The following is a 26,527-nucleotide window of genomic DNA, read 5'->3' on the forward strand; positions in this document are numbered from 1 at the left end:
TCACCATATATGTGATTGATACATTCAGAACTGGGAAAGGATAAATAGAAGTATGGATTTGATTCTTAGTAAACAAGGAGGATATAGTAGGTCCTACTGTATTTGTTCTCTATAGCATCCATTGGTCAGAAAAAGCCCAGATAGTCTGAAAGAGCTATAATTTCAAAAAATCTTTACAAGTGGATTAAAAAATCCCAGAGAAATCACAGTGAAACTGAAGAATATCTAAGTCAAAGAGAAGATGCAAACATCCTCCTCTCTGAAAACACAACATTCAGACATATAACAGACTTTTAAGCAACAGGAAAGTCCAGAAGAAAATTGTAAACCCAACAACAGAATGTATTTTGAGGAACAACCTTAACAATTCTACTAAATGATAAAAGACCATCTGCATGGAACGCTACCAGGTCAGAAGCTGCAGCAACTTAGCTTTTCTAAATTAATTCTCTGAAGTGCCTGGGAGTTGGGTACATTACACATCACAAAACTCATCTAATCCAAGATTAAGAACACATTTTTCTATGAAACACAGGTGAAGCAACAGAATGCTTTATTAAAAGATGATTAGATATTTAAACAAAATTAGAAAAACTATGCGTTTTACTTACTGCTTTACTTACTGTAGCTTTTAAAACACTGGTTCAGCAAGGGGTAGGATAACCATGAAGCTTCCTCCAAGAAACGTAGGTCCTGAGTATCTGCATTATTAAGCTGACGTTTGGTACTGCTGAAGCATCTTACCAATAAGCAGCCAAAATAAAAGGAATTATCAAGGAATGACTTGCGATGGATTTAATGATTGTCTTTCAGGAATTAAGAGTCTTATGATAAACAAATGGAGTCAAGAAATGTGAATAATTAAGTGGTCAAGAGTGCAAAAAGGATGAGAACACTAAAAATTAAACCCAATCATGTTTCAAAAGTTTAATACCATTTTTTATAAAATTGAACTTGCAGTATTGAATACATGAGTTTATATTTTTGAACCTAAATGACCTTTTACACTTAAATAATTATAGATTGCATGCCAGAAAATGGAATTAGGTTGATGCTAATTTAAATATGTACAATGTAATTCAAACATAAATTCTGAAGAATGTAAGAACTAATAGCATGTAAGCCAGCTTTTCCATGACCCCAGTCTTCCTCCAGTAGAAATACCGTACTATGAGCCATTTTGTCCAGACTAAAAGGCTCTTTTCATAATATTTTTAGCCATATATAGATAAATTTAAAATAGCATAAGAAGAATCTTTCAGAAATAATTAATGGTAAAATATCCTTATTTTTCATTTTGTATATATTTACAAAAGTGTATTTACCTATTTCTGAAAAGAATAAACATTTAAAATGAAGATAAGCATTATCAAAATAATTGTTTCTTTTATTTACACCATTTTGATAAATAGAATGAAATATCTTACTATAACAGGACCTATATCATGAAAATGCTACAAAAAAGGTCTAGTTTCCACTTGTTATGTAGAGTTATTCAGTTCAATAATCACATTAGGTTTTCCTTTCCAATAGTCATGACATTGGTGGTTTGAAAACGATCTTGGCTTAAATTGACTTTTACTTTCTTTAATGTGAGTTCTTACAACTTCCAGAAATGGAAATAGCAGAGGTTAGGTTTTTATTCATTCAATAAAATGCATAACTTTTCATTACTGAAAGGCATGTCACGAACATATTGAACAAGTGTTACATGAAATAACTTTGGCTGAAATATATGAAGCTGAGATGATTTTGCTTAGAATGATGTATCAAAAAATCAGCAAAAGGAGAAGAAAAGCAATTCTTTATTTTTATCCAAATATATCAGACTTCATAATTTAGTTTCAACAAAAACTTCACCATATATCATCCAAACCAAGACATTGTAAGAGTGAAAGGGAGTGCTACCAATAATTACACAGGTACAACAGGTATAAACTGGAATCTTCCTGGGTAAACTGGGACCTATGATCAACCTAGAAATAAGGGTTAAACTGCAATTACATGCAGAAATCATACCTTTCCCACGCATGTGTGGAAAAGATAAAAAAAAAAAAAACATTCACTCAGATAAGGTAATTTTAACAACAGTAGCTCTTTCTCATCAGATAGATTTCTGTTCACATATTATCCCCGTCCTAAGCCAGTCACATTTTCGAAAATAATCAATTTTTACTCCACACAGTTATTTTGCATTATGTTACCCTGTTTTTATTCTTTTTTTTTTTTTAGATGTTGAGATGGAGTCTTGCTCTGTCACCCAGGCTGGAGTACAGTGGCAGAATCTCGGCTCACTGCAACCCCCCAAGTTCAAGCGATTCTCCTGCCTCAGCTTCCCCAGTAGCTGGGATTACAGGTGCCTGCCACCATGTCCAGTTAATTTTTGCATTTTTAGTACAGACAGGATTTCACCATGTTGTCCAGGCTGGTCTTGAACTCCTGACCTCAGGTGATGCCCCAAACTCGGCCTCCCAAAGTACTGGGATTACAGGCGTGAACCACTGTGTCAGGCCTGTTTTCTTCTCTGAACTGATACTTTGACTGTCTGAAGTGGTCTCATTTGTTTTTTGTCTCCTCCCCACTCTCCTTCTGGTATACAGTGTTCATGGTGAGCAATGGCCTCCTCTGACTTAGCCACGTCCAAATCCCCAGGAACTAAAAATGCCTACGACATAGAAGGCATGCAAAAATTTTGTTGAATGTGTGAATACACTTGGAGAGTTTGTTTTTGGCTCTGTCTTCTCCTTGGTACCAAAGACAAATTAAAATGACTCTCCAAAGTAAATTATGGCTCTATTTAGTTTTAAGTTCTTGGACTAAATGATCTATGCACTTTTTTTCCACTGCTGATCAATATACCACGCCCTGTGTACCCCTTTCTCTCTCTGTCACTATTTTGTTTCCTACATCCACAAAATAAGAAAGCTTGGTTATCAAAGGGTATAGGGCAGTTCGCTCCATTCACAGTGGATGCACACTCAAGATTGATCATTTTGCCAGTAAGAATTCCCTGGTATATGTTTGCACCTACAGAATTTGGTTGATACAGAGGTAGCCAGAAGGTTTTATTATAGTCAATGATTTAAGTGACGTATTAATTTGCCAATAATAAAATTATCACAAAATTGTTAAAAAATAGGAAATAATGAGAGCCCAAACTAGCAATTAATGACTTACATATTAATGAGAACTTTTTAAAATTTGGGGCAGACTTAAATTATAATACTTAAGTTTTATAGGAAAACCCATGATATTCTGTTAAGGAGCACTTTTAAATTTTCATAAAAGTCTCTGCATTCCAAATTTTTATTTTGAAAGTGTTCTACTGATCACTAGTTTTGATTCCTGCTAACAAGTCGTAAATATCAGACTTCAGGATTAGAAAAAACAGTACTGTTAAAATTATTTGGGTAAACCAGGGATCCAAGACACCAATAAAATCAGTGTTCACCAAAAAACTGTGTGTAAGATATCTTCAATTTATCTAATTTTAATTTCTCTCTGGTCTGTGCAAAAACTTCCTCCTGAACTATAAGTGACAGGCATGGGATAGGTTCCCTAGGTGAGGAAAAAGTCTATCCTGTTACAACAAATGCCATAAACAAGAAAACAGAATTAAAAAGACTCAATTAGACATACATATTTTAAGCATAAATATTTATCATCTGTTTCATTGCATTGTCATGTCTTCTTAAAATGATTGGTCTTTAAAATGGACAAAATTTCCAGAAAAGGAATGAAAATGTTTCCGATTTACTCGGTTTGAAACAGGGACCATTAATTGTATAACTTCACACAGATTCTGATATATTCAATATAACTTGGCTACTATCTAATAACATGATTCAGTGTTTGTTCAGAGCTCATCTTTGTATTAGATCATATACAAAATAGATTTCCAGATTTAAATTAGTCTAGGAAAGGAATAATTCTCAAATTAATCAATAATTATGTCTCCCCAGTACTAGCAACTTTTAAAAATCATAAGAAATGTTCGGTGCTATACTGAGTACTGGTATGCTCTAAAGTTTACCATTTAAACATGTAATGGTTATATTTTTGCAGGGCCATAGATGGCACAAATTTGTGTGATTCTCTCATATAAAATACAAATGAAAGCCTCCCAGGACCTTAAACAGCAGAAAACATTAAATCAGATTTTAAAATGACAAAAATTTAAGGCTAAAATATTGGTATTAATAATTAATGCCAGTAGCCTTCCTACTCTAATAAAGTAAACATGCACAAGAACTACAACTTTGAACAAAACATCACAATTTTATCAGATATATATGTATGTATGTATGTATGTGTATGTATGTATATATATATGTATATGTGTGTATACATACACACACACACAGACATATATTTAGTTTTATCGCCCTGAAAACTATTCACTCATGTTTGGCTTAATACATATGTTAGAAATGTCGGGGAGAGTATTTCCCCTTTAAATATATATATATATTTTTTTCCAGAATATACAATATAAATATGCCATATATAAATCATGCCATAAAACTAAATGCAAAATTTGCACATTATTGCATGCTTGATGTGATAATACATGCCCGTTAATAACTTCCTTATGATGTCCTCCCTCCGTAACTGTTGCTTTCTGCACATTAGCAATACTTGGGAAAGGAAGGGTTCTCAAATATGCTTGTAGAACTGGGAGGAAAATATACTTTCAGATTCCTTAGGGAGAATTACCTCATCGCCAAATATTGGACTATTACTAAATCAAACATTAAATAATGCCTAAGGGAGTGCTTTGTTATGTGAAGCGATCAGAGTTCATTTTTCTTAATTTGGCTGGAAGGTTCCCTTCCATCCTAGCTGCTCCTCCAGCCATCTTTTGTAGCTTTGGTGGCAAATCAGCCACAGACTGGCTCATGGGATCAGATAACATCTTGGTGGTTTTAGATACCAGTTTTTCTTCTGAGTTGCCCGGAACTGAACTTATTCGTTGAAGTTTCATGGGCAAGTCTCCCAAGCTGTAGGCTTTTTCTGAAGTTGTGGAACTCATCCTCAAGAGTTTTTTGGGAAAGTCTTCTCTTCCAGTAATTTTCTGCAGCTTAGATGGTAGTTTTGTAGTAATATCATCTAGTCCATCTAAGCATTCCACAGAATTATGTCTTTCTTTGCTGTTAGTTATGGCTGGTGCTATTAAAGGGGACGACATGAGAAGCATTTCCTCCTGCTCTTTCACACTGTAAGGTGGGGTAGGGACTTCAAATGTTGCATGGAACTGGGAGTAATCAACTTTAAAGAATCCCTCTTCTAAGGAAATTACAGGAAAAAAACGGTGACCCCAAAGAACTTCATCTTCAGTATATGATGTTCGAGCTTGACAAGTCATCCCTACAAGAAAAGAGAAAATTCTTGATAAATTATGCATAGTGGAAGCACATGTAAAGACGGTTTGGCCTAAATAATTCATTTCACTTTCTTGTCTAGGTTTTGGACTGTTTATCTGAAGCCTGAATAATAGAATAGATTAAAAATTGTACTCTAAGTTAATAGCTCTGATACATAGAAGGACGATGCATCATTACGTAAATATTAACCACAAACCAAAAGCAGAAGTAGCATAGAATAATTTCAGAACATACGTGTCCCTATAAGGAGATAAGTGGAAAAATTACGTAACAATTTTTCATCATTTAAGAAACAGTGTCATAAATAAAACAAATCTGACATTGAATCTAAACTTTAATACTGTGTAAACTTAGAAAATATATTTAACTGAGTATCACTTTATTCTTCTGCAGAGTAAAGCACTGTCAACAATACCTGTCTCACAATGTTGCTGTGACCATGAAATAACACATACAGAAATGTAAAATTTGTCATATAATATCTACAATAGGTGACTCCATTAATGACAGCTTACCTTTTTCTCTTTACCTAGCAAAGGCTTGCTATGGGGGTCGGGGGACAGTGGGAGGGAAGCAGGACAAAAGGTAACTCTCCCAAGTATTTGCTAAACCAATAAAAGGTAGTCATATTTACATGCTAGAAAAAGAAAAGTCATTGTGGTGGTTATATTCTTTTGCATCTGTAAGGCCAGAATAAACTTTTGCTCAAGTTTCAGAAATCCATATGCTAAAATCAGTGATCTGGGCCATGTGATGTATCAAGTTGCACTCTTGCTCTAGCAATATCTGGACCTGGATGCTGGCTATCAGATGTAAATTTTTTCAGTTTATCAATTATGTTCCTTGAATATCATTTGCCTCATGGTATTCTAATTTACTCAATTTTGTTCTCTTCATAAATCATTTATTTCGATTGTGTTACAATAAAATCAGTCAACTTGTGAATATTCATTTTGTGAAGACTGGAAGTACAGGAATAAATTAAAAACATGTATCAAGTTTCTGTCTCATGTTAGTCAAAAGACATGATTTTCTGTAAGTAGTAAAATTCACCAATTTCTCTACTTTAATAGAAGTCTATCAGACTTCTATTAAAGACTATTAAAATGTAAGATAATGATGAATTTTAAAAATCATCCCTTCAATAATTAAGTATAATTTAAATAAGTGATGATAGTTTTTCTTCATTCATTTCAATTCTTCCCCATCCATTATAAGTAATTTCTATTATTTTTGAGCCTGGCATAGTTTGGAGGAAGGGATATCTGTCTTTTTTCTAACTGACTAGCAATCACACATACAATACATATAGATAATTAGGATATAATGCGTAATTAAGAAGCCACATTTGAATCCTTCCAAAATCTTGCCTTATGAAAATTGTTAGATATTACCAAAGAATTAGTTACCACTATATACTATTTTTTATGAGTTTTAAAATAAACTTATGTAGAAAATTAGTATCTATTATGTGACTAGCACTGTGTTAGGTGCTCTCTCTCTTCTTCCCTCTTTTTTTTTTTTCCATTCTAATCCTCAGTATGGTTAAGAAGATATTCTTGTATCTATTTTAAAAACGAGGAATTTAGTGCTCAGAGAGGCTAAGTCTCTTGACCTTTCTTGAGCACAGATCTAATAAGCTATAGAGAAAAAATGTATCATCCTATTTATATGTGTGTGTGTGTGTGTGTGTGTGTGTTTAATTGTCGTTATTTTACTTTGCTGTAATGTCTCTAATATTTTAGTCAGGAATGCAGTTATCACTTAAACTCTGTAATGGTGCAAATCTGACCATGATCAAATATCCGCGTTTATAATCAATTTTACGTGAGGAATAGCCCCAGAAACATTTATATATAAGACAATAAAATGAGTTTTAAAATATTAAGTGTAAACACACACATAGCAGCATTCCGTATTTTCTAATAACTTTCTGGCCTCTGAGTATTTCATAAGAAAAATCATAGATTATCACTTAATCAGGAAAAATAAATGTATTTCCTGATATATCAACTTGGTTTTATTTTGAGAAATTTAAAGATAAAGAAAAGTATCTAGAATAAAGAATAAATATCTGATGTTATTGTTAAGAAATAATAAAACAAATAATGTGGAAGTGCCTTATATTTTCTCCCTAAAAGCAACCACTGTCATTTTAAGTCTTTCCCATCCAAGACATTAATTTAAATTTCAGAAAAAAGACTATAAGTATATTTTTACTAAGTGATAATACTGCCTTACAATCTTTTTTATTTTTATGTTTTTCGAGATGAGGTCTCTGTCGCCCAGGCTGCAGTACAATGGCACGATCTCAGTTCATTGTAGTCTCGACTTCCCTGGGATCAGATGATCCTCCCACCTCGGCCTCCCAAGTAGCTGTATTTTTTTTTGTAGAGACAGGGTTTTGCCATGTTACTCAGGCTCGTCTTGAACCCAGCCATTTTTTTAATTTAATAAACTTCAATCATTGAAAATTGATGTCAGGCAGAATTATCCTAAGTGAGGTCACATACTTAATATTCAATGTCTTAAAATGTAAGGAAAGTTTGTAAGTTTGTCCTTTGATTAATGTAAATACACATTAACATCAAGTTAAAATAAATTCAGGTTATGAAATCTGTTCAATTATTTCTAACAATCACAAAGTAAATTTTGAAATAAAATTTGATGATATCACCATCTTAGCCCATTTCATTTTGGTGGTCTTTTTTTTTTTTACATTGGGAAAATAACATTAAATAAGAAATCAAAATTTTGCCCCTGCTTTTACCATGATAATTGGGAAAATAAAATCTTATAAAATGTTAACATTGGGAAAACAGGCCATCAATTATTAAGTTACTTAAAGTGCTACGACATCTACAGTGGAAACGTGTGTTCAAATGTTTGTTGGCATTAAAATACTTGTAATCATTGTTACTGAAATGCTAATGCATGATTTTGACTGAAAAGGAAGGTGGAGAATCTATTTTACTATATCAAATTAACTTTACTTATTTCCCCAGCAAACTCACATAAATGAGGCAACATCTGAAACATAATTAAAAAGTTTATGAATTTGGCTGTCAATGTCACTATGAAATAGCTTGTGAAAATTACCTAAAGCTCTCTCGCCCTGTTTTCTCCTTTATAAATTAGACATAACAACATATCTTCTCTTAGAAACCTACTGAGAGTTTGAAAGCAAAAGACATAAAACCTTGCTTGCTGTGTAGGCAATGCCCATTAATGACTAGTGTTTTTATTGTTCTATACTAGTCACTTGAATTTCCTGTTCTTCCTGAAAATTAGTAAGGTGACTTAATATGTGTGAGAAATTTTTACATCTTTGTAATTTATCCCATATTAGTAATATAGAAAATTAAGAATTAAGTTTAAAAGTCACTGTCTATGATATAACTTTTTTTTTTTTTTTTCAGATGGGATCTTGTCCTGCCACCCAGGCTGGAGTGCAGTGGTGGGATCACAGCTCACTGTAGCCTCAAACCCCTGGGCTCAAGCAATCTTCTTGCCTGTTGCTCCCAAGTAGCTGGTATTACAGGCACGAGCCACCAAGTCTGGCTAATTTTTAATTTTTTGTAGTGATGGGGTCTCACAAAAGGCTGCTCTCAAATTCCTGGCATCAAGTGATCCTCTCAGCTCAGCCTCCCAAATCCCAGGTTGCTCTCAAATTCCTGGCCTCAAGTGATCCTCCCACCTCAGCCTCCCAAAGTGCTGGAATTACAGGTATAAGCCATTATGCCCGGCCAGTAATTTGCCTTTAAAATTGTCAGACAATTAAATATTCAAAATATTTAAAAATATAGAAAAAAGTTATATTACTCGTATTTCCAGTTTTTAGGGTTTCACAACATTTTCCACCTAACTATCCCTAATAGCAGAGGAGACTAAGTATGGACATATGGGGTGTATTAAAAGGCTTGCAGCAAGCAGAATGGCTAAAATCAATGTTAATACTATGTTAAACATGCCAAGAACATTTGCCAGCACCTTAACCTTTGTTTGTTTTTCTGCTGTTCCTGTCCTACTTTCATTAGATGTAGGTACCCAAATAGCAGACATTTCCAATTCACAATCATAGTTTTAAAATCTGGTTTCATCTCAGGTTTTATGAATTTGCAATCAATATATGGATAAGGATATGGAAGATTTATAAATTGGATAACAGAAAAATGTCTATGTTTGCCAATCTGCATCTTAGACAATGAACTAAGATAAGATATAATTGAGAGAGTACTTCTTTTTGCAAAAGTTATCCCAAAATGGTGATGAAAAAATAAAATGCAAATTTCAACTGAGAAGATTTAAAGTAGATATCATTATGGTTTCTAAGAACATGCATGTATCATATCATTCTTCCTTCTAGAATTAGAATGCTTTATATTTCTTATTCTAATTAAAGTTATTTTAAAATAATCCATGCTTAGATTCATAACTGGAAATGCCATTTGAATTAAAATAAATGCAAGTGACTACTATTATTCAAAGGGTACTATGCGATTGCACCTCTTAGCCAGCAACACAACTGTTTGCATGTTTTAACCAGATTCCAGACTTGAACAAATGTGGTGAAAATCAACACGAGCTCATCTCTGTGGAAACTGGCAAAGCAACAGATGCTGCTACTGGAAATAGCTGGAACTTTTGAATCCTTAGATAAAAAAAATTTTGTATAAAGAAAAAAAAGATTTATTCTGTGCATTGCATTGCAATATTCACAGATTTAAAAGGGTATATATTACTGTTTAGTGTAATTTATTCCAGTATCAGTATGCCCATTTAAAATGGTAGAAGCAACATAGTCTAACCTCTTTATTTTTGACATTTTCCTTTCCTGACTCTGCCTTTAAACTGAACTAAGTTCATCCTTTTAACTGAATTAAACATTCATTCAAAGAACAGATCTGTGGAAGGTTTTAAAGTGAAAATGACAAAGTGAGTTGTTATTTGACAAGTCCTTAATTAAACTTTCAGGATATCTCTAACTCAGTTATTTTCCATTGTTTCTCCTAGCTGGAGATGGTGGACGTATCACTCACACAAAGGGGGCACAATATGGTTAAAAACAATATAACTACAGGCCAATAGGGAATGTCTGAATGCCGTGACACAGAAAGTATCACACAATCAATAACTTCTGCACATGGAGGCTTTATCTAAACCTTACCCAATATAGATGTGTTTGGGGGAGGTTGGGGGAGAGAAGAAAGGGAAGGAGGAAAGATGGATAGAAGGATAGAGAGAATCAGAGCCAGAGAGAGAAAGAGAGAGGAGAGAGAGCAAAAGAGTATTCTCCTCTAATGGTGGCTGTGGCTGTGTTTTATCACATATACGTTAAACAAAAGCAGAAAAAAAAAGAGCAAATCCCCTTCAGTTAAGCCATGTGGTAATAATGTCTCTATAGGATTATATGTCAAGTATCTCTCTAAACACTATTTACAAGTTGTCTTTAATCCTCACAACTCCTAGAGGAAGAGACTGTTATCCCCCTTCCTGTTTTCTAGAGGTGGAAACTGAGTCACAGAGGGATACAAGATAGTAGGATCACATAAAGGTGAAGCAGCTGGAAATTGAACATAAGAAATCAGGCTTGAGGATTCATTCTCTTAATCCCGTCTCTCTATCAAGTAGTACTGTGTAGGCAAAAGAAGAAACAAAAGAGAGTTTAGTACTAGTAATATAAGTAATGAATATTCGAATTAAAGTGTCAACTTTTGGGTACAAGAGCATCAAGTCTGTGATTTTGTGGTCAAGGGGACCAGATTTGACACAATAAAAACAAAAGCAAGTGATGAAAGAAATGAACCTTTCTTCAGGGATGAACACCAGAGGCACTCTGCACAACTCCCTGGAGTAAGTACTGTGTCACAACTCCCTGGAGTAAGTACTCCCTGGTGTCAGACAACCATGGGGCCGCATCCCAGCTCTAGCACTTATGCTGTTTAACTTTGGGATGGTGCTTTGCCTCTCTGAACCCCTGTTTTTCTAATCTTGAAAATTATAATAATAATAATAGTACTTGTATTCTAGGATAATTGGAATAATTTTATGAGATGTTGTATGCAATGTGTTTAGCAAATGTCTTAATAAATATTAGTGATATTTATTGTAGCTGCTATTACATGTGGAAAAAGTATGGGAAACCAATTGATGAGTGAATTTTTAAGAATTAAAATAATGAATGAATCATCTTCCTACTGGATGGGAAAAATAAATATTCGCTCATGTGACTGTTGGTTAAAATTGCTAATTATAAACATAAAAATTATAATAGTGGTGATAATAATTACATGTTGAGTAACAATGTACCAAGTAGTGTGCTATGTATAGGTTTTATATATTTCATCTCACTATCTCATAAAGGCAAAACTATAAATAAGATTTTATTATTTTCACATTTCCAGGAGAAGGATAGAGCTTGAAATTTCAAGTAACAGAGAGTAAACAGCAGAGCTAAGTCCAGAACTCATACTGATTCCCAAACCTAAGCTCTTAACAAATAACTTTACTATCTAATGACTTCCTTAGTGAAAGCATATTAAATTGAAACACAGAATTAAAAATTAATATTTGTACAAATATATACAGGTGGTATATGTGTATGTATATATACATATATTTGAGTTATTAGTTATTAAGTAAATTGTACTTAATACAATTAAGTATTAATTGTTCGTTTCTAGTGTGGGATCCAGATTTCTTAACTACTTTCCTGAATAAACAAAACCTTTTGGTATCACTATAAGGATCTGAAGCAAAGAGATTCTATAGGACAATGCTAGCTGATATTCTGGTATCCACAGTAAGCAGGTCATATCAGCCCTAGAGGCCAGTTGCAGAGAGGGTAAAGCATCGGTTTTAATGCCAGATGCACCTAACATCAAACACTGAATCCCAGCTCCACCAGTAATTAATACTTAAAAAACTAGTGACCTTAAAAAAACTAATACATCTCTTTAAGCTTTAGTTTCATTATCCGTAAATTAAGGCCCACCCTGCTAATATGTGACCTTAAAAAAACTAATACATCTCTTTAAGCTTTAGTTTCATTATCTGTAAATTAAGGCCCACCCTGCTAATTTCACCTGAAGATTGTGAAAATTAAATGAAATTAAGTGACATATGTCAACTACACGCACAATAAATATTGATAGTTTTTTCCCAGAAGAATCCTTAAATACAGGCTATATGACTACAGCTTTAATTTACACAGGCACATACACAGAAGAAAAGAACCTGAAAATTTAACCAAATAACATATTAGTTTTTTCCCTAAATCTATTCTATTATTTTCTTCAAATTGGCAGTTGTTTCAATAAATGAATCAGTTAATAGCTTAGCATGCAGAGCATGTTGTATATCACCAAATAACTTCTTAGCCCACTCTACATATTGCCCTGAGGATTACTAAATGAGGACTATAGCTATTTCTTCTCTAAGGTACTTCCAAAATTTCACCCATCTCCCAAGATATATTAACTATAACACTAACTTAGCATTCTCTGCATGTTCTCTATTGCGTTGTACTGAGCTGAACCCAAATGTAAAGTATAAACTTTCTGAAGAAGCTTATGATGTTTTTATTTTTAAATCTTGTTTATAAAACACAAAGACACTGCATACAATACAGTTCAACAATATAAGGTTACTGGCAACAGGCTCTTTTGAGATATAGGTTGCAAAGTCATTAAGAATACATAAATTGCTTCCAGAAACTGCAGTTTTCAAAAAGATGGAATCTCTTTATCTCCACATATTCTGCTCAAAACAGACTTTTAGTGAGGAGTAGAAGGTTCTGGCATGCATTCAACTCAATATTATCCTCTATTATTTACAAGCACTTGGTCTTACAATGTGTTCTCAGACATCAGTTTGCCACTACTGTTCAAGCTAGGTCAAAGAATTTTAAAAAACTAAAAATACGAAAGAAGAAAAGCCCAGTTATATTTGCCAGAAAATAAAGCTTCAGTAAGAATTTTATAAACAAATATTCAAATACAATACTTAAGGTTTCTAAATTCCCAGAACAAAAGAAAAAATAGATTTTTAGCAATGATTAATAGAACACAACGTTAGAGGTTTTAAAAGGAAGATAAGTGCAGATGCTAAAGGTTCACGGTCAGGTAGAAAATATGACAGAAACTTCACAATCATATTGCTGAAAATAGATTTAGGAGAGACAGGGAAATATTAAGCAAAAAAACATGGGCTTTGAATATAAACTTGAGATTGTTCCTGTTTGGATATCTCACTGTTAGTAAGACCTTGGGCATGTTATAATCATCCGAACCTTGATTGCTATAAAATATGGGTAGTAGTGCCATATAAAATATATAATGTATATGGTTATTGTGACTATAAATGATATAACCTATTTATGGGCCTAATATATTAGCTGGTAAATAATAAAGGTTCAATCATTGATCACTATTATCAGTCATGATTATTAAGTTTCCAATTAATTAAAAGATTAGTTCAGATATATTTTAAATAATTCTTTAGTGATCATCTAATTTCTCAGAAACAGATCAATGCATAGAATAATTTTCGCCAAGTTAATTTCTGGCAATTTGATACAGACTATGTTGTCTATATTTATCTGGAATACAAGGAAGTGTATATAATGAACTGAGTAAAACAAACATGAGGAACTGAGCCCAATCTACTATCACTTTCAACCTGGCCTGCTCTGAACAAATTTGACTTAACTTTGTAGTAACTAACTTTGTAGTAACTACTTTCTTCAAAATATAATTGATTTATCTGCTGTGTTGACAAAGCACTGTCTTTAACTCTCTACTCTTACTTCAATTAGAAGCATTGCAGAATTTGCCAAATTCTTTTTTTTTTTTTTTTTTTTCTGAGACAGAGTCTCACTGTGATGCCCAGGCTGGAGTGCAGTGGCACGATCTTGGCTCACTGCAACCTCCACCTCCCAGGTTCAAGTGATTCTCCTGCCTCAGCCTCCCGAGTAGCCAGGACTACAGGCACATGCCACCATGCCCAGCTAATTTTTGTGTTTTCAGTAGAGAAGGGGTTTCACCGTATTGACCAGGCTGGTCTTGAACTTCTGATCTCAAGTGATCCACCCGCCTCAGCCTCCCAAAGTGTTGAGATTACAGGCGTGAGCCACTGCACACAGCCCAAATTCACTTTCAACTGATTATTATTACTCTAATAATAATCGAACAGTGGAACAGTGGAAATGTCCCAGTCTCCTCACACCTTTTTCTGCTTTCTCCTTATGATATTTATTAAAGCATGTTTCTTTGCATTGTTAATTATAGAATAAAAGCAATAGCTACCTAAATAAATTCATGCTATTGTTTTCCCCAGTAAGATACAGTTTTTAGCTTTCAAAATATCTTCACTATCTAACTACAATATAATATAACTATTGTTGAAAGATACTCCATAAGACTGACATCAGAAAAGATATTTTTCAGGCCCAGTGTGGTGGCTCACACCTGTAATCCCAGCACTTTGGGAGGCCAAAGTGGGTGGATCACTTGAGGTCAGGAGTTCGAGACCAGCCTGAACAACATGTTAAAACCCCATTTCTACTAAAAATACAAAAATCAGCCAAGCGTGGTGGCACATGTCTCTAATCCCAGCTACTTGGAAGGCTGAGGCATCAGAATCGTTTGAACCCAAGAGGCAGAGGTTGCAGTGAGCTGAGATTATGCCACTGCACTCCAGCCTGGCAGACCTAGCAGACTCTGTCTCAAAAAATACATTTTTTTTTTTTTCAAAAGAAAAATAGAATAAATTTCTAGCTTAAGGCATTCCAAAATGGCCGAATAGGAACAGCTCTGGTCTACAGCTCCCAATGTGATAGACGCAGAAGACAGGTGATTTCTTCATTTCCAACTGAGGTACCTGGTTCATGTCATTGGGACTGGGTAGATAGTGGGTGCAGCCTATGGAGGGTGAGTTGAAGCAGGACAGGATGTTGCCTCACCCAGGAAATGCAAGGAGTTGGAGGATTTCACTTTCCTAGCTGTGGGAAGCTGTGACAGACTACCTGGACGTGCCCAAATACTGCACTTTTCCAAAGCTCTTAGGAACCAGCACACAAGGTGATTCTCTCCTGTGCCTGGCTTGGTGGGTCCCACGCCCACAGAGCCTTGCTCACGGCTAGCACAGCAGTCTAAGATCAATCCGCCAGGCGGCAGCCTGGCTCAGGGAAGGGCATCTACCATTGCTGAGACTTGAGTAGATAAACAAAGTGGCCGGGAAGCTTGAACTGGGCAGAGCCCACCACAGCTCAACAAGGCCTACTGCCTCTAGACTCCACCTCTGTGGGCAGGGCATAGCTGAACAAAAGGCAGCAGACAACTTCTACAGACTTAAACGTCCCTGTTTGACAGCTCTGAAGAGAGCAGTGGTTCTCTCAGCACGGTGTTTGAGCTATTAGAATGGACAGCCACTCCTCAAGTGGCTCCCTGACCCCTGTGTAGCCTGACAGGGAGACACCTCCCAGTAGGGGCTGACAGCTACCTCAAATAAGCGGCTACCCCTCTGGGACAAAGCTTCCAGAGGAAGAATCAGGCAGCAATATTTGCTTTTCTGCAGCCTCTGCTGGTGATACCCACGCAAACAGGGTCTGGAGTGGAACTCCAGCAAACTCCAACAGACCTGCAGCTGAGGGGCCTGACTGACAGAAGGAAAACTAACAAACAGAAAGGAATAGCATCATCATCAACAAAAAGGTCATCTACACCAAAACTCCATCTGTAGCTCACCAACATCAAAGATCAAAGGTAGATAAAACCACAAACATGGGGAGACACCATAGCAGAAAAGCTGAAAATTCTAAAAATCAGAGGGCCTCTTCTCCTCCAAAGGATTGTTGCTTCTCGCCAGCAATGGAACAAAGCTGGAGGGAAAATGATTTTGACGAGTTGACAGAAGTAGGCTTCAGAAGGTCGGTAATAACAAATTTCTCTGAGCTAAAGAGGGATGTTCGAACCCAATGCAAGGAAGCTAAAAACCTTGAAAAAAGATTAGACGAATGGCTAACTAGAAAAAACATTGTAGAGGAGACCTTAAAAGACCTGATGGAGCTGAAAACCATGGCATGAGAACTTCGTGACACATGCACAAGCTTCAGTAGCTGATTTGATCAAGTGGAAGAAAGGGTGTCAGTGATTGAAGATCAAATTAATGAAATAAAATGTGAAGATAAGGTTAGAGAAAAAAAGAATAAAAAGAAACTAACAAAGCCTCCAAGAAATATGGGACTATGTGAAAAGACCAAATCTACATTTGATTGGTGTACCTGAAACTGATGGGGAGCATGGAACCAAGTTGGAAAACACTCTTCAGGATATTACCCAGGAGAACTTCCCCAACCTAGCAAGGCAGGCCAACATTCAAATTCAGGAAATACAGAGATCACCACAAAAATACTCCTCGAGAAGAACAACACCAAGACACACAATTGTCAGATTCACCAAGGTTGAAACAAAGGAAAAAGTGTTAAAGGCAGCCAGAGAAAAACGTTGAGTTACCCACAAAGGGAAGCCCATCAGACTAACGGTGGATCTCTCGGCAGAAACTCTACAAGTCAGAAGAGAGTGGGGGCCAATATTCAACATTCTTAAAGAAAAGAATTTTATACCCAGAATTTCATATCCAGCCAAACTAAGCTTCATAAGTGAAGGAGAAATAAAATCCTTTACAGACAAGCAAATGCTGAGAGATTTTGTCACCACCAGGCCTGCCCTACAAGAGTTCCTGAAGGAAACACTAAACATGGAAAGAAACAACCAGTACGAGTCACTGCAAAAACAGGCCAAATTGTAAAGACCATTGATGCTATGAAGAAACTGCATCAATTAATGGGCAAAATAAACAGTGAACATCATAATGACAGGATCATATTTACACATATCAATGTTAACCTTAAACGTAAATGGACTACCTGCCCCAACTAAAAGACACAGACTGGCAAATTGGATAGAGTCAAGACCCATCAGTGTGCTGTATTCAGGAGACCCATCTCATGTATAAAGACGCACACAGACTCAAAATAAAGGGATGGAGGAAGATCTACCAAGCAAATGGAAAGCAAAAAAAAAAAAAAAAAAAAAAAAGCAGGGGTTGCAATCCTAGTCTCTGATAAAACAGACTTTAAACCAACAAAGATCAAAAGAAACAAAGAAGGTCATTACATAATGGTAAAGGGATCAATTCAAGAAGAAGAGCTAACTATCCTAAATATCTATGCATCCAATACAGGAGCACCCAGATTCATAAAGCAAGTCCTTAGAGACCTAAAAAGAGACTTAGATTCCCACACAATAATAATGGGAGACTTTAACATCCCACTGTCAATATTAGACATATCAACGAGACAGAAGGCTAACAAGGATATCCAGGACCTGAACTCAGCTCTGCAACAAGTAGACCTAATAGACATCTACAGAACTCTCCACCCCAAATCAACAGAATATACATTCTTCTCAGCACCACCTCACATTTATTCTAACATTGACCACATAATTGGAAGTAAACCACTCCTCAGCAAATGTAAAAGAACAGAAATCACAACAAACTGTCTCTCCGACCACAGTGCAATCAAAACAGAACTCAGGATTAATAAACTCACTCAAAACTGCACAATTACATGGAAACTGAACAACCTGCTCCTGAATGACTACTGGGTAAATAACGAAATGAAGGCAGAAATAAAGATGTTCTTTGAAACCAATGAGAACAAAGACAAAACGTGCCAGAATCTCTGGAACACATTTAATGCAATATGTACCCAGGGCCTGCCGTGGGGTGAGGGGAGGGGGGAAGGATAGCATTAGGAGATACACCTATTGTAAATGACGATTTAATGGGTGCAGCATACCAACATGGCACATGTATACATATGTAACAAACCTGCACGTTGTGCACATGTATCCTAGAACTTAAAGTATAATTAAAAATAAATAAATAAATATAAATAAAGCAATGTGTAGAGGGAAATTTATACCACTAAATGCTTACAAGAGAAAGCTGGAAAGATCTAAGATTGACACCCTAACATCACAATTAAAAGAACTAGAAAAGCAAGAGCAAACACATTCAAAAGCTAGCAGAAGGCAAGAAATAACTAAGATCAGAGCAGAACTGAAAGAGATAGAGACACAAAAAACCCTTCAAAAAATCAATGAATCCAGGAGCGGCTTTTTTGAAAAGACCAACAGAATTGATAGACAGCTAGCAAGACTAATAAAGAAGAAAAGAAAGAAGAATCAAATAGACACAATAAAAAATGATAAAGGGGATATCACCATTGATCCCATAGAAATAAAACTACCATCAGAGAATACTATAAACACCTCTATGCAAATAATCTAGAACATCTAGAAGAAATGGATAAATTCCTGGACACATACACCCTCCCAAGAGTAAACCAGGAAGAAGCTGAATCTCTCAATAGACCAGTAACAGGCTTTGAAATTGAGGCAATAATTAATAGCATACCAACCAAAAAAAGTCCTGGACCAGATGGATTCACAGCCGAATTCTACCAAAGGTACAAAGAGGAGCTGGTACCGTTCCTTCTGAAACTATTTCAATCAACAGAAAAAGAGAGAATCCTCCATAACTCATTTTATGAGGCCAGCATCATATTGATATGAAAGCCTGGCAGAGACACAACAAAAAAAGAGAATTTTAGACCAATATCCTTGATAAACATCGATGCTAAAATCCTCAAGAAAATACTGGTAAACCAAATCCAGCAGCACATCAAAAAGCTTATCCACCTCGATCAAGTCATCCCTGGGATGCAAGGCTGGTTCAACATTATGCAAATCAATCAATGTAATCCATTACACAAATAGAACCCATGACAAAAACCAAATGATTATCACAATAGATGCAGAAAAGGCCTTTGACAAATTCAACAGCCTCATGCTAAAAACTCTCAATAAACTAGGTATTCATAGAGTGAATCTCAAAATAATGAGAGCTATTTATGACAAATCCACAGCCAATATCATACTAAGTGGGCAAAAGCTGGAAGCATTCCCTTTGAAAACCAGCACCAGACAAGGATGTCCTCTCTCACCACTCCTATTCAACATAGTGTTGGAAGTTCTGGCCAGGGCAATCAGGCAAGAGAAAAAAAATAAAGGGTATTCAATTAGGAAAACAGGAAGTCAAATTGTCCCTGTTGGCACATGACATGATTGCATATTTAGAAATCCCATCGTCTCAGCTCAAAACCTCCTTAAGCTGATAAGCAACTTTAGCAGTCTCAGGATACAAAATCAACGTGCAAAAATCACAAGCATTCCTATACACGAGTAACAAACAGAGAGCCAAATCATGAGTGTACTCCCACTCACAATTGCTTCAAAGAGAATGAAATACCTAGGAATCCAACTTACAAGGGATGTGAAGGACCTCTTCAAGGAGAACTACAAACCACTGCTCAGTGAAATAAAAGGGCACAAACAAATGGAAGAACATTCCATGCTCATGGATTGGAGAATCAATATCATGAAAATGGCCATACTACCCAAAGTAATTTATAGATTCAATGCCATCCCCATCAAACTATCAATGACCTTCTTCACAGAATTGGAAAAAAACAAAAACAAACAAACAAAAAAAACTACTTTAAAGTTCATATGGAACCAAAAAAGAGCCCGCCCGCATTGCCAAGACAATCCTAAGCCAAAAGAACAAAGCTGGATGCATCATGCTACCTGACTTCAAACTCTACTACAAGGTTACAGTAAGCAAAACAGCATGGTACTGGTAGCGAAACAGAGATATAGACCAATGGAACATAACAGAGGCCTCAGAAATAACAACACACATCTACAACCATCTGATCTTTGACAAACCTGACAAAAACAAAAAATGGGGAAAGGAGTCCCTGTTTAATAAATGGTGCTGGGAAAACTGGCTAGCCATATGTAGAAAGTTGAAACTGGATGCCTTCCTTACACCCTATACAAAAATTAATTCAAGATGGATTAAAGACTTAAATGTTAGAACTAAAACCATAAAAACTCTGGAAGAAAACCTAGGCAATACCATTCAGGACACAGGCATGCGCAAGGACTTAATGACTAAAACACCAAAAGCAATAGCAACAAAAGCAAAAGTAGACAAATGGGATCTAATTAAACTAAAGAGATTCTGCATGGCAAAAGAAACTAGCATCAGAGTGAACAGAGAACCTACAGAATGGGAGGAAATTTTTACAATCTACCCATTTGGCAAAGGGCTAATATCCAGAAACTACAAAGAACTCAAAGAAATTTACAAGAAAAAAAGCAAACAACTCCATAAAAAAGTGGGCAAAGGATATAAACAGACACTTCTCAAAAGAAGACATTTGTATGGCCAACAAACATATGAAAAAATGCTCATCATCACCGGTCATTAGACAAATGCAAATCAGAACCACAATGAGATACCATCTCGTGCCAGTTAGAATGGTGATCATTAAAAAGTCAGGAAACAACAGATGCTAGAGAGGATCTGTGGAGAAATAAGAATGCTTTTACACTGTTGGTGGGAGTCTAAATTAGTTCAACCATTGTGGAAGACAGTGTGGCAATTCCTCAAGGATCTAGAACTAGAATTACTATTTGACCCAGCAATCCAATTACTGGGTATCTACCTAAAGGATTACAAATCATGCTACTATAAAGACACATGCACACATAAGTTTATTGCAGCACTATTCACAATAGCAAAGACCTGGAATCAACCCAACTGTCCATCAATGATAGACTGGATTAAGAAAATGTGGCACATATACTATGCAGCCATAAAAAGGATGAGTTCATATCCTTTGCAGGGCCATAGATGAAGTTGGAAACCATCATTCCCAGAAAACTATCTCATGGACAGAAAACCAAACACTGCATGTTCTCACTCACAGGTGGAAATTGAACAATGAGACCACTTGGACACAGGGCAGGGAACATCACACACTGAGGCCTATCAGGGTGTGGGGGGCTAGGGGAGAGATAGCATTAGCAGAAATACCTAATGTAAATGATGAGTCGATGGGTGCAGCAAACCAACATGGCACTTGTATACCAATATATCAAACCTGCACGTTGTGTATATGTACCCTAGAACTTAAATTATAATAAATAAATAAATAATTAATTAAAAATTTCTAGCTAAAAAAATGGAACATTCAGGCAATACTGGAATTTAGTTATTTTGGAAAACATTATCCCTAGCATAGGGAAGAAAATCTTTTGAAATATCATATAAAGCAATGACATATGTGTCAACTTTTTCTAAATCTTACATGCAAAGTACAATAATCAAGTGCTTAAATTAATTTCTGTTTTCAACAATTACTAAAGCTTTCTTTACAGTGAAAAGAAAGAAAAGAAGGACATGTTCTAGCATGTCTTTCTAGTTCCTTCAAAATCTAGTTCTAACTTACCACTACAGTTTTCACTCTCAAAAATCTTTAAAAACAATAACCACACACATAGTTAAAAAAAAAAAATGTGCCAGATCCTAAGTGTCTCTTTGTGTATTATCATATAATTCTCCTCACTACCCTAGGAAGTAGGTACGGTTCTTTTTCTCACATGACCGATAAAGATACTGAGGTATAGGGGTATAGGGAGGTAAAGTCACTTGTCCAGAATCACAGGACAAGAGATGGTTGTAGTGAAAATACACACTCAGTCTCTCAATTCTAGAGCCAGCCTTTTTCACCTCCACACTACTCTGCTATTTTGTTTTCATAAATTATTGACTTTTCCACTAGATAGAAACTACTATTTTCTATTCATATTTACTTGGTTGATGCTGCTTCAACTGCCTAGCATGTCCTCTTCCATCTGTCCATCTGTTGACATAACTCCTCACATTCAAGGCTGACCAAATGCTCTTAATTTTATGAAGTCATTCCTGATTTCTCCATTTTAATTTGTCTTTTGAACGTGTCATATTGTCACACACACAAACATACATTCACATACACACACTCATCCCGCACCTGCTATGTACTGCAAACGTCTCAGTGACATACATACTTGAGTTCAATCAGTAATAATATTTAACATTTATTCATTTATTAAAATTTCCTTTCTGCCAGGCTTTCTAGACGCTAAATTACAAGATGCTATGGCAATAAAGTGAAGAATAAACTCTCTCAAATTCCATTTTTAAACCTATTCTTGAAAGACAAGTAGCAGTTTACCATATAGTCTATATCCACAATGTGAGAAAACTACATTCTGGAGTGGATGAGAAAAGAGCACATGCAAAGGCATCACCAGTCAACATATAATTCCTATTTATAATCCACTGCAGTTACAGACACATTTCAGATTACACTAAGCTTCTTAAGCGAGCTCTTATATACATTATTCATCCCCTTACCCAGCATTGTGCCAGGTATGAGATGATTAATTCATTCCACAGGAGAGACAGCAGAAGGAATGGAGAAAGAGGAAGAATGGGAAGGTTGAAAATGTTAGCAGAGGTGAAGTCAACTTTCTGAATAATATAGATCTTCCATTCCCATTACTATACCAATCCACTTCACCACCACTCCAGAGGGTCACAAATACAAATAAAAAGAATATAATTATTATTGAAATAGATACATGCAACATTTCAATCTGTATTATTTCCTGTGCTTTTATGACAATGATATGTTAATCAATTCAACTCATGAACTCAAAAATTGACTTTGAAACATCCATACAAAGAGCTTCTTATATTGATTAGTGAGGGGGAAAGAATGTCAACTTAAATTATATATAATCATTGTTTAAATCATGAATGACTTTTACACAAAAAAGTAAGATACACTTGCTGACAAATCAAATTCAGTAATAACCAGATGTGCTTTGTCTTTCAGCTTTATGAAATTATACACAGATAGATCCATATCTAGTTACATTTACTAAAAAAGTTGGCTTTATCGTCATTGAATCATTAAACCATAGAATAATTAGAGGAATTGGACATTTTGATACACTTAAATACTTGAGCTCCATGGAATCTAAAGTTTTGGTGAAATTTCTATCCCTAGTGCAATTATAATTGATCACCTTTAAAATACACTCTATCTATTTTTACCTGACAATTTTAAAATTGTTTTGCCCCAATTCATGAGTCTTACTCTACATAGGCTGCCACATCTTTTTAAATCACAAACTATGGCTATTTTTTAACATCTCCTTTGGCAGAAATTCAAATACATTTTGTTTGCTTGAAGGCTTAAAACAGGGCCTGAATAAATAATTGCAATTCAGCAGTTGTTCTGGTTCTATGCTTTGCAGTAAAAGGTCAGATAATTTTGCTTCTAATTTTGTTTTTATGCTATTTATAGAACCTAAGTAAAAAATAAATTCCCTATAATTTTATGAAAACATTTTGGAATGATTTTTATTTTGGTTGCAAAAATGCATCACACTGATAATCACAAGTATGTATTTTAGTTACATGTATTTTAAAAGAAAAAATAAATGATTGCTTTGACCATGTATATACAAGTCTGATAAAGGAATTTAATTTTCTGCCATCACATAAATAGGCATTTAAAGTCAAATTATTAAAAGTTTCCTAAACTACATGGTTTCTCATTTCCTTAGAAGTAATTTATTTCAAAAAAAAAAAAAAGAAAATCACTTTTAAAAAGTCAAAGATATAAAAATGCTGAGACAAATAACATATGAGATGCAAACAGTGACTTCCTTAAAATTGACATTTTCAGAAAAGAAATGATAATTTAGCTCTGTAAGTTTAATGCTGAAATGTAGCTCAACTCCAAGGCAGGCTAGGTTTTCTCCTAGATATATATACATATATATACACATATATACACACACACACACACACACACACATATATATATATATATATATATTTTTTTTTTTTTTTGAGATGCAATCTTGCTCTGTCACCTAGGCTGGGGTGCAGTGGCGTGATCTTGGCTCACTGCAACCTCCGCCTCCTGGGTTCAAGCTATTCTCCTTCCTCAGCCTCCTGAGTAGCTGGGACTACAGGTGCATGCCACCACGCCAGGTTAATTTTTGTATTTTTAGTAAAGACAGGGTTTTGCCACGTTGGCCAGGCTGGTCTCAAACTCCTGACCTCAGGTGACCCACCTGCCTCAGCCTCCCAAAATGCTGGGCTAGATTTTAAACTAAAAGATAATCTGTCTATAAGCATTCTGTCAAAATAAAGAGCCAAGGTCTAGATGTAAAATTCTCTAATAGTCTGGTGACCTTGCAGAAAATTTTTTTCATATGCGAAGAATGTTTTGACATTTACGAACATAATTATCCATATTATATGAATGATGTTAAGACATAAAATATATTAAACTGCCTAATATTCAAAAGCTTGTTAATATTACAAAATGACATAGCTAACGTCTAAACAAGGAAGGGAAAGAGAAAGGAGGAAGGCTGGGTAAATTAATCCACCTGGGATTTTGGAAATTGAGCTCTTTGGCCATATACTCACTTAGGAATCATTAGATAGAAATAATAATTGGTGAAGAAAAAGTTTACGTTGTGACCAAACTTATTGATAGGTATGAATTACTATGTTATTCAGAAAATGCCTACCTTCATATATAATCTGCAAATGTTTAACATCCTTTTAGCCAGTGATATTTACCCTAAAATATATTACTTTTTGAACAGTAAACAAAAAACCAAAAAGTAGAAAATAATTTGTCATGAAGTTATTTTAAGTAACATTTTAAGCTGCTTATAAGCGTTTCAAAAATTAACAAGGTAATATTCCAATTAACCTGAAAAATATATAAACTGTATATGATTAAATCCTTTCTCATACATATTGACAAAAGCATCCAAAATTTTTCTGAGCTTACTTAAGGAAGTAATGACTGATTCATGTTTTATTTAACAAAAGTTTCAGAGAAATAAAATGACAGAAATTTTCCTGTTCTTAGTTTATGAATCAAGAATAACAGAAATACTTTAAGTCAAATCAAAAGGAAGAATATCAGAGGTATTGATGTTAAAAAAGAAAAAGTAGGAAGAGAAGCTGGTTGGTGGGGTGAGGAGGAGTGAGCAACATTTGGTTCTAATTATTATAATTGATTAAAATAATTCATAAAGCTATAATTAAAGGTATTTTAAACTTTTAAAATTTACTATTAAGGATGGAATGAGAAGTTGTTATTAAGTATGTTATTATGATGTAGATAACTCATAAAAATGGCATCATTTAAAATTTACTGCATATATATTATATGCTAGGTTCTATGGTAAAAGATTTAAATGATTTATTTTCAAATCCTTGTAATATAATTAATATTTTATTTTTCAGATGAAAAATCTATACCTGAATAAAATATGGGCAAAAGACCTTAACAGAGACTTCATCAAAGAAGATATACAGATGGCAAGTAAGTGTATGAAAAGATATTCAACATCATATGTCATCAGAAAATTGCAAATTAAAACAATGAGATACCATTACATGGCTATCAAAAAGGCTAAAATCCAAACCACTGAAAATACTGAATGCTGGTAAGGTTATGGAATCACAAGAACTCTCATTCATTGCTCATGGGAATGCAAAATGGCACAGTCACTCCGGAAGACAGTTTGCCAGTTTATTACAAAACTAAATATATTTTTTTTACCATACGACCCAACAGTTGTACTCCCTGATATTTACCTAGTTGAACTGGACAGTTATGTCCATGCAAAAATCTTCACAGGAATATTTATAGCAGCTTTATTTATAATTGCCCACACTTGGAAGCCATCGAGATGCCTTCAGTAGGAGATAGACTGTGGTACATCCATACAGCAGAATATTATTTAGTAATAAAAAGAAATGCACTATTAAGCCACAAAAAGACATGGAGAAACCTTAAATGTATATTATGATTTGAAAGAAGTCATCTGAAAAGGCTACATCCTGTATTACTTCAACTATATAACATTCTAGAAAATGTAACTATGGAAAGAGTAAAAAGATCAGTGATTGCCAGGGGTTTAGGGAGAGGCAGGGATGAACAGATAGAACGCCAGAGATTTTTAGGGCAGTGGAATTATTGTTTGATACACAATGGTGGTTATACATCATTATACCTTTGTTAAAACTCAGAATATACAACACAAAGCGTGAACCTTGATGTAAACTATGAACTTGGC

The 26,527-nt window shown here is 35.0% G+C and overlaps 1 protein-coding gene across 2 annotated transcripts in view; it reads right to left on the reverse strand.

Annotated features, from left to right (window-relative positions):
• Nucleotides 1-1,789: 1,789 nt before the first annotated feature.
• KCNJ3 (potassium inwardly rectifying channel subfamily J member 3) overlaps nucleotides 1,790-26,527 on the reverse strand; it is a 159,275-nt gene continuing 134,537 nt past the window's right edge. Inside the window, exon 3 of one of the 2 annotated variants that reach the window (XM_033231447.1) lies at nucleotides 1,790-5,367. In XM_033231447.1, coding sequence (XP_033087338.1) covers nucleotides 4,781-5,367 — 587 coding nt within the window. In that variant the 3' untranslated portion in view covers nucleotides 1,790-4,780. The remainder of the gene's footprint in view (nucleotides 5,368-26,527) is intronic. The other variant, XM_033231448.1, reaches the window with a different exon arrangement.

This window comes from Trachypithecus francoisi, unplaced genomic scaffold (genome assembly GCF_009764315.1).
Source record: "Trachypithecus francoisi isolate TF-2019V2 unplaced genomic scaffold, Tfra_2.0 Lachesis_group13, whole genome shotgun sequence".
NCBI lineage: Eukaryota > Metazoa > Chordata > Mammalia > Primates > Cercopithecidae > Trachypithecus > Trachypithecus francoisi.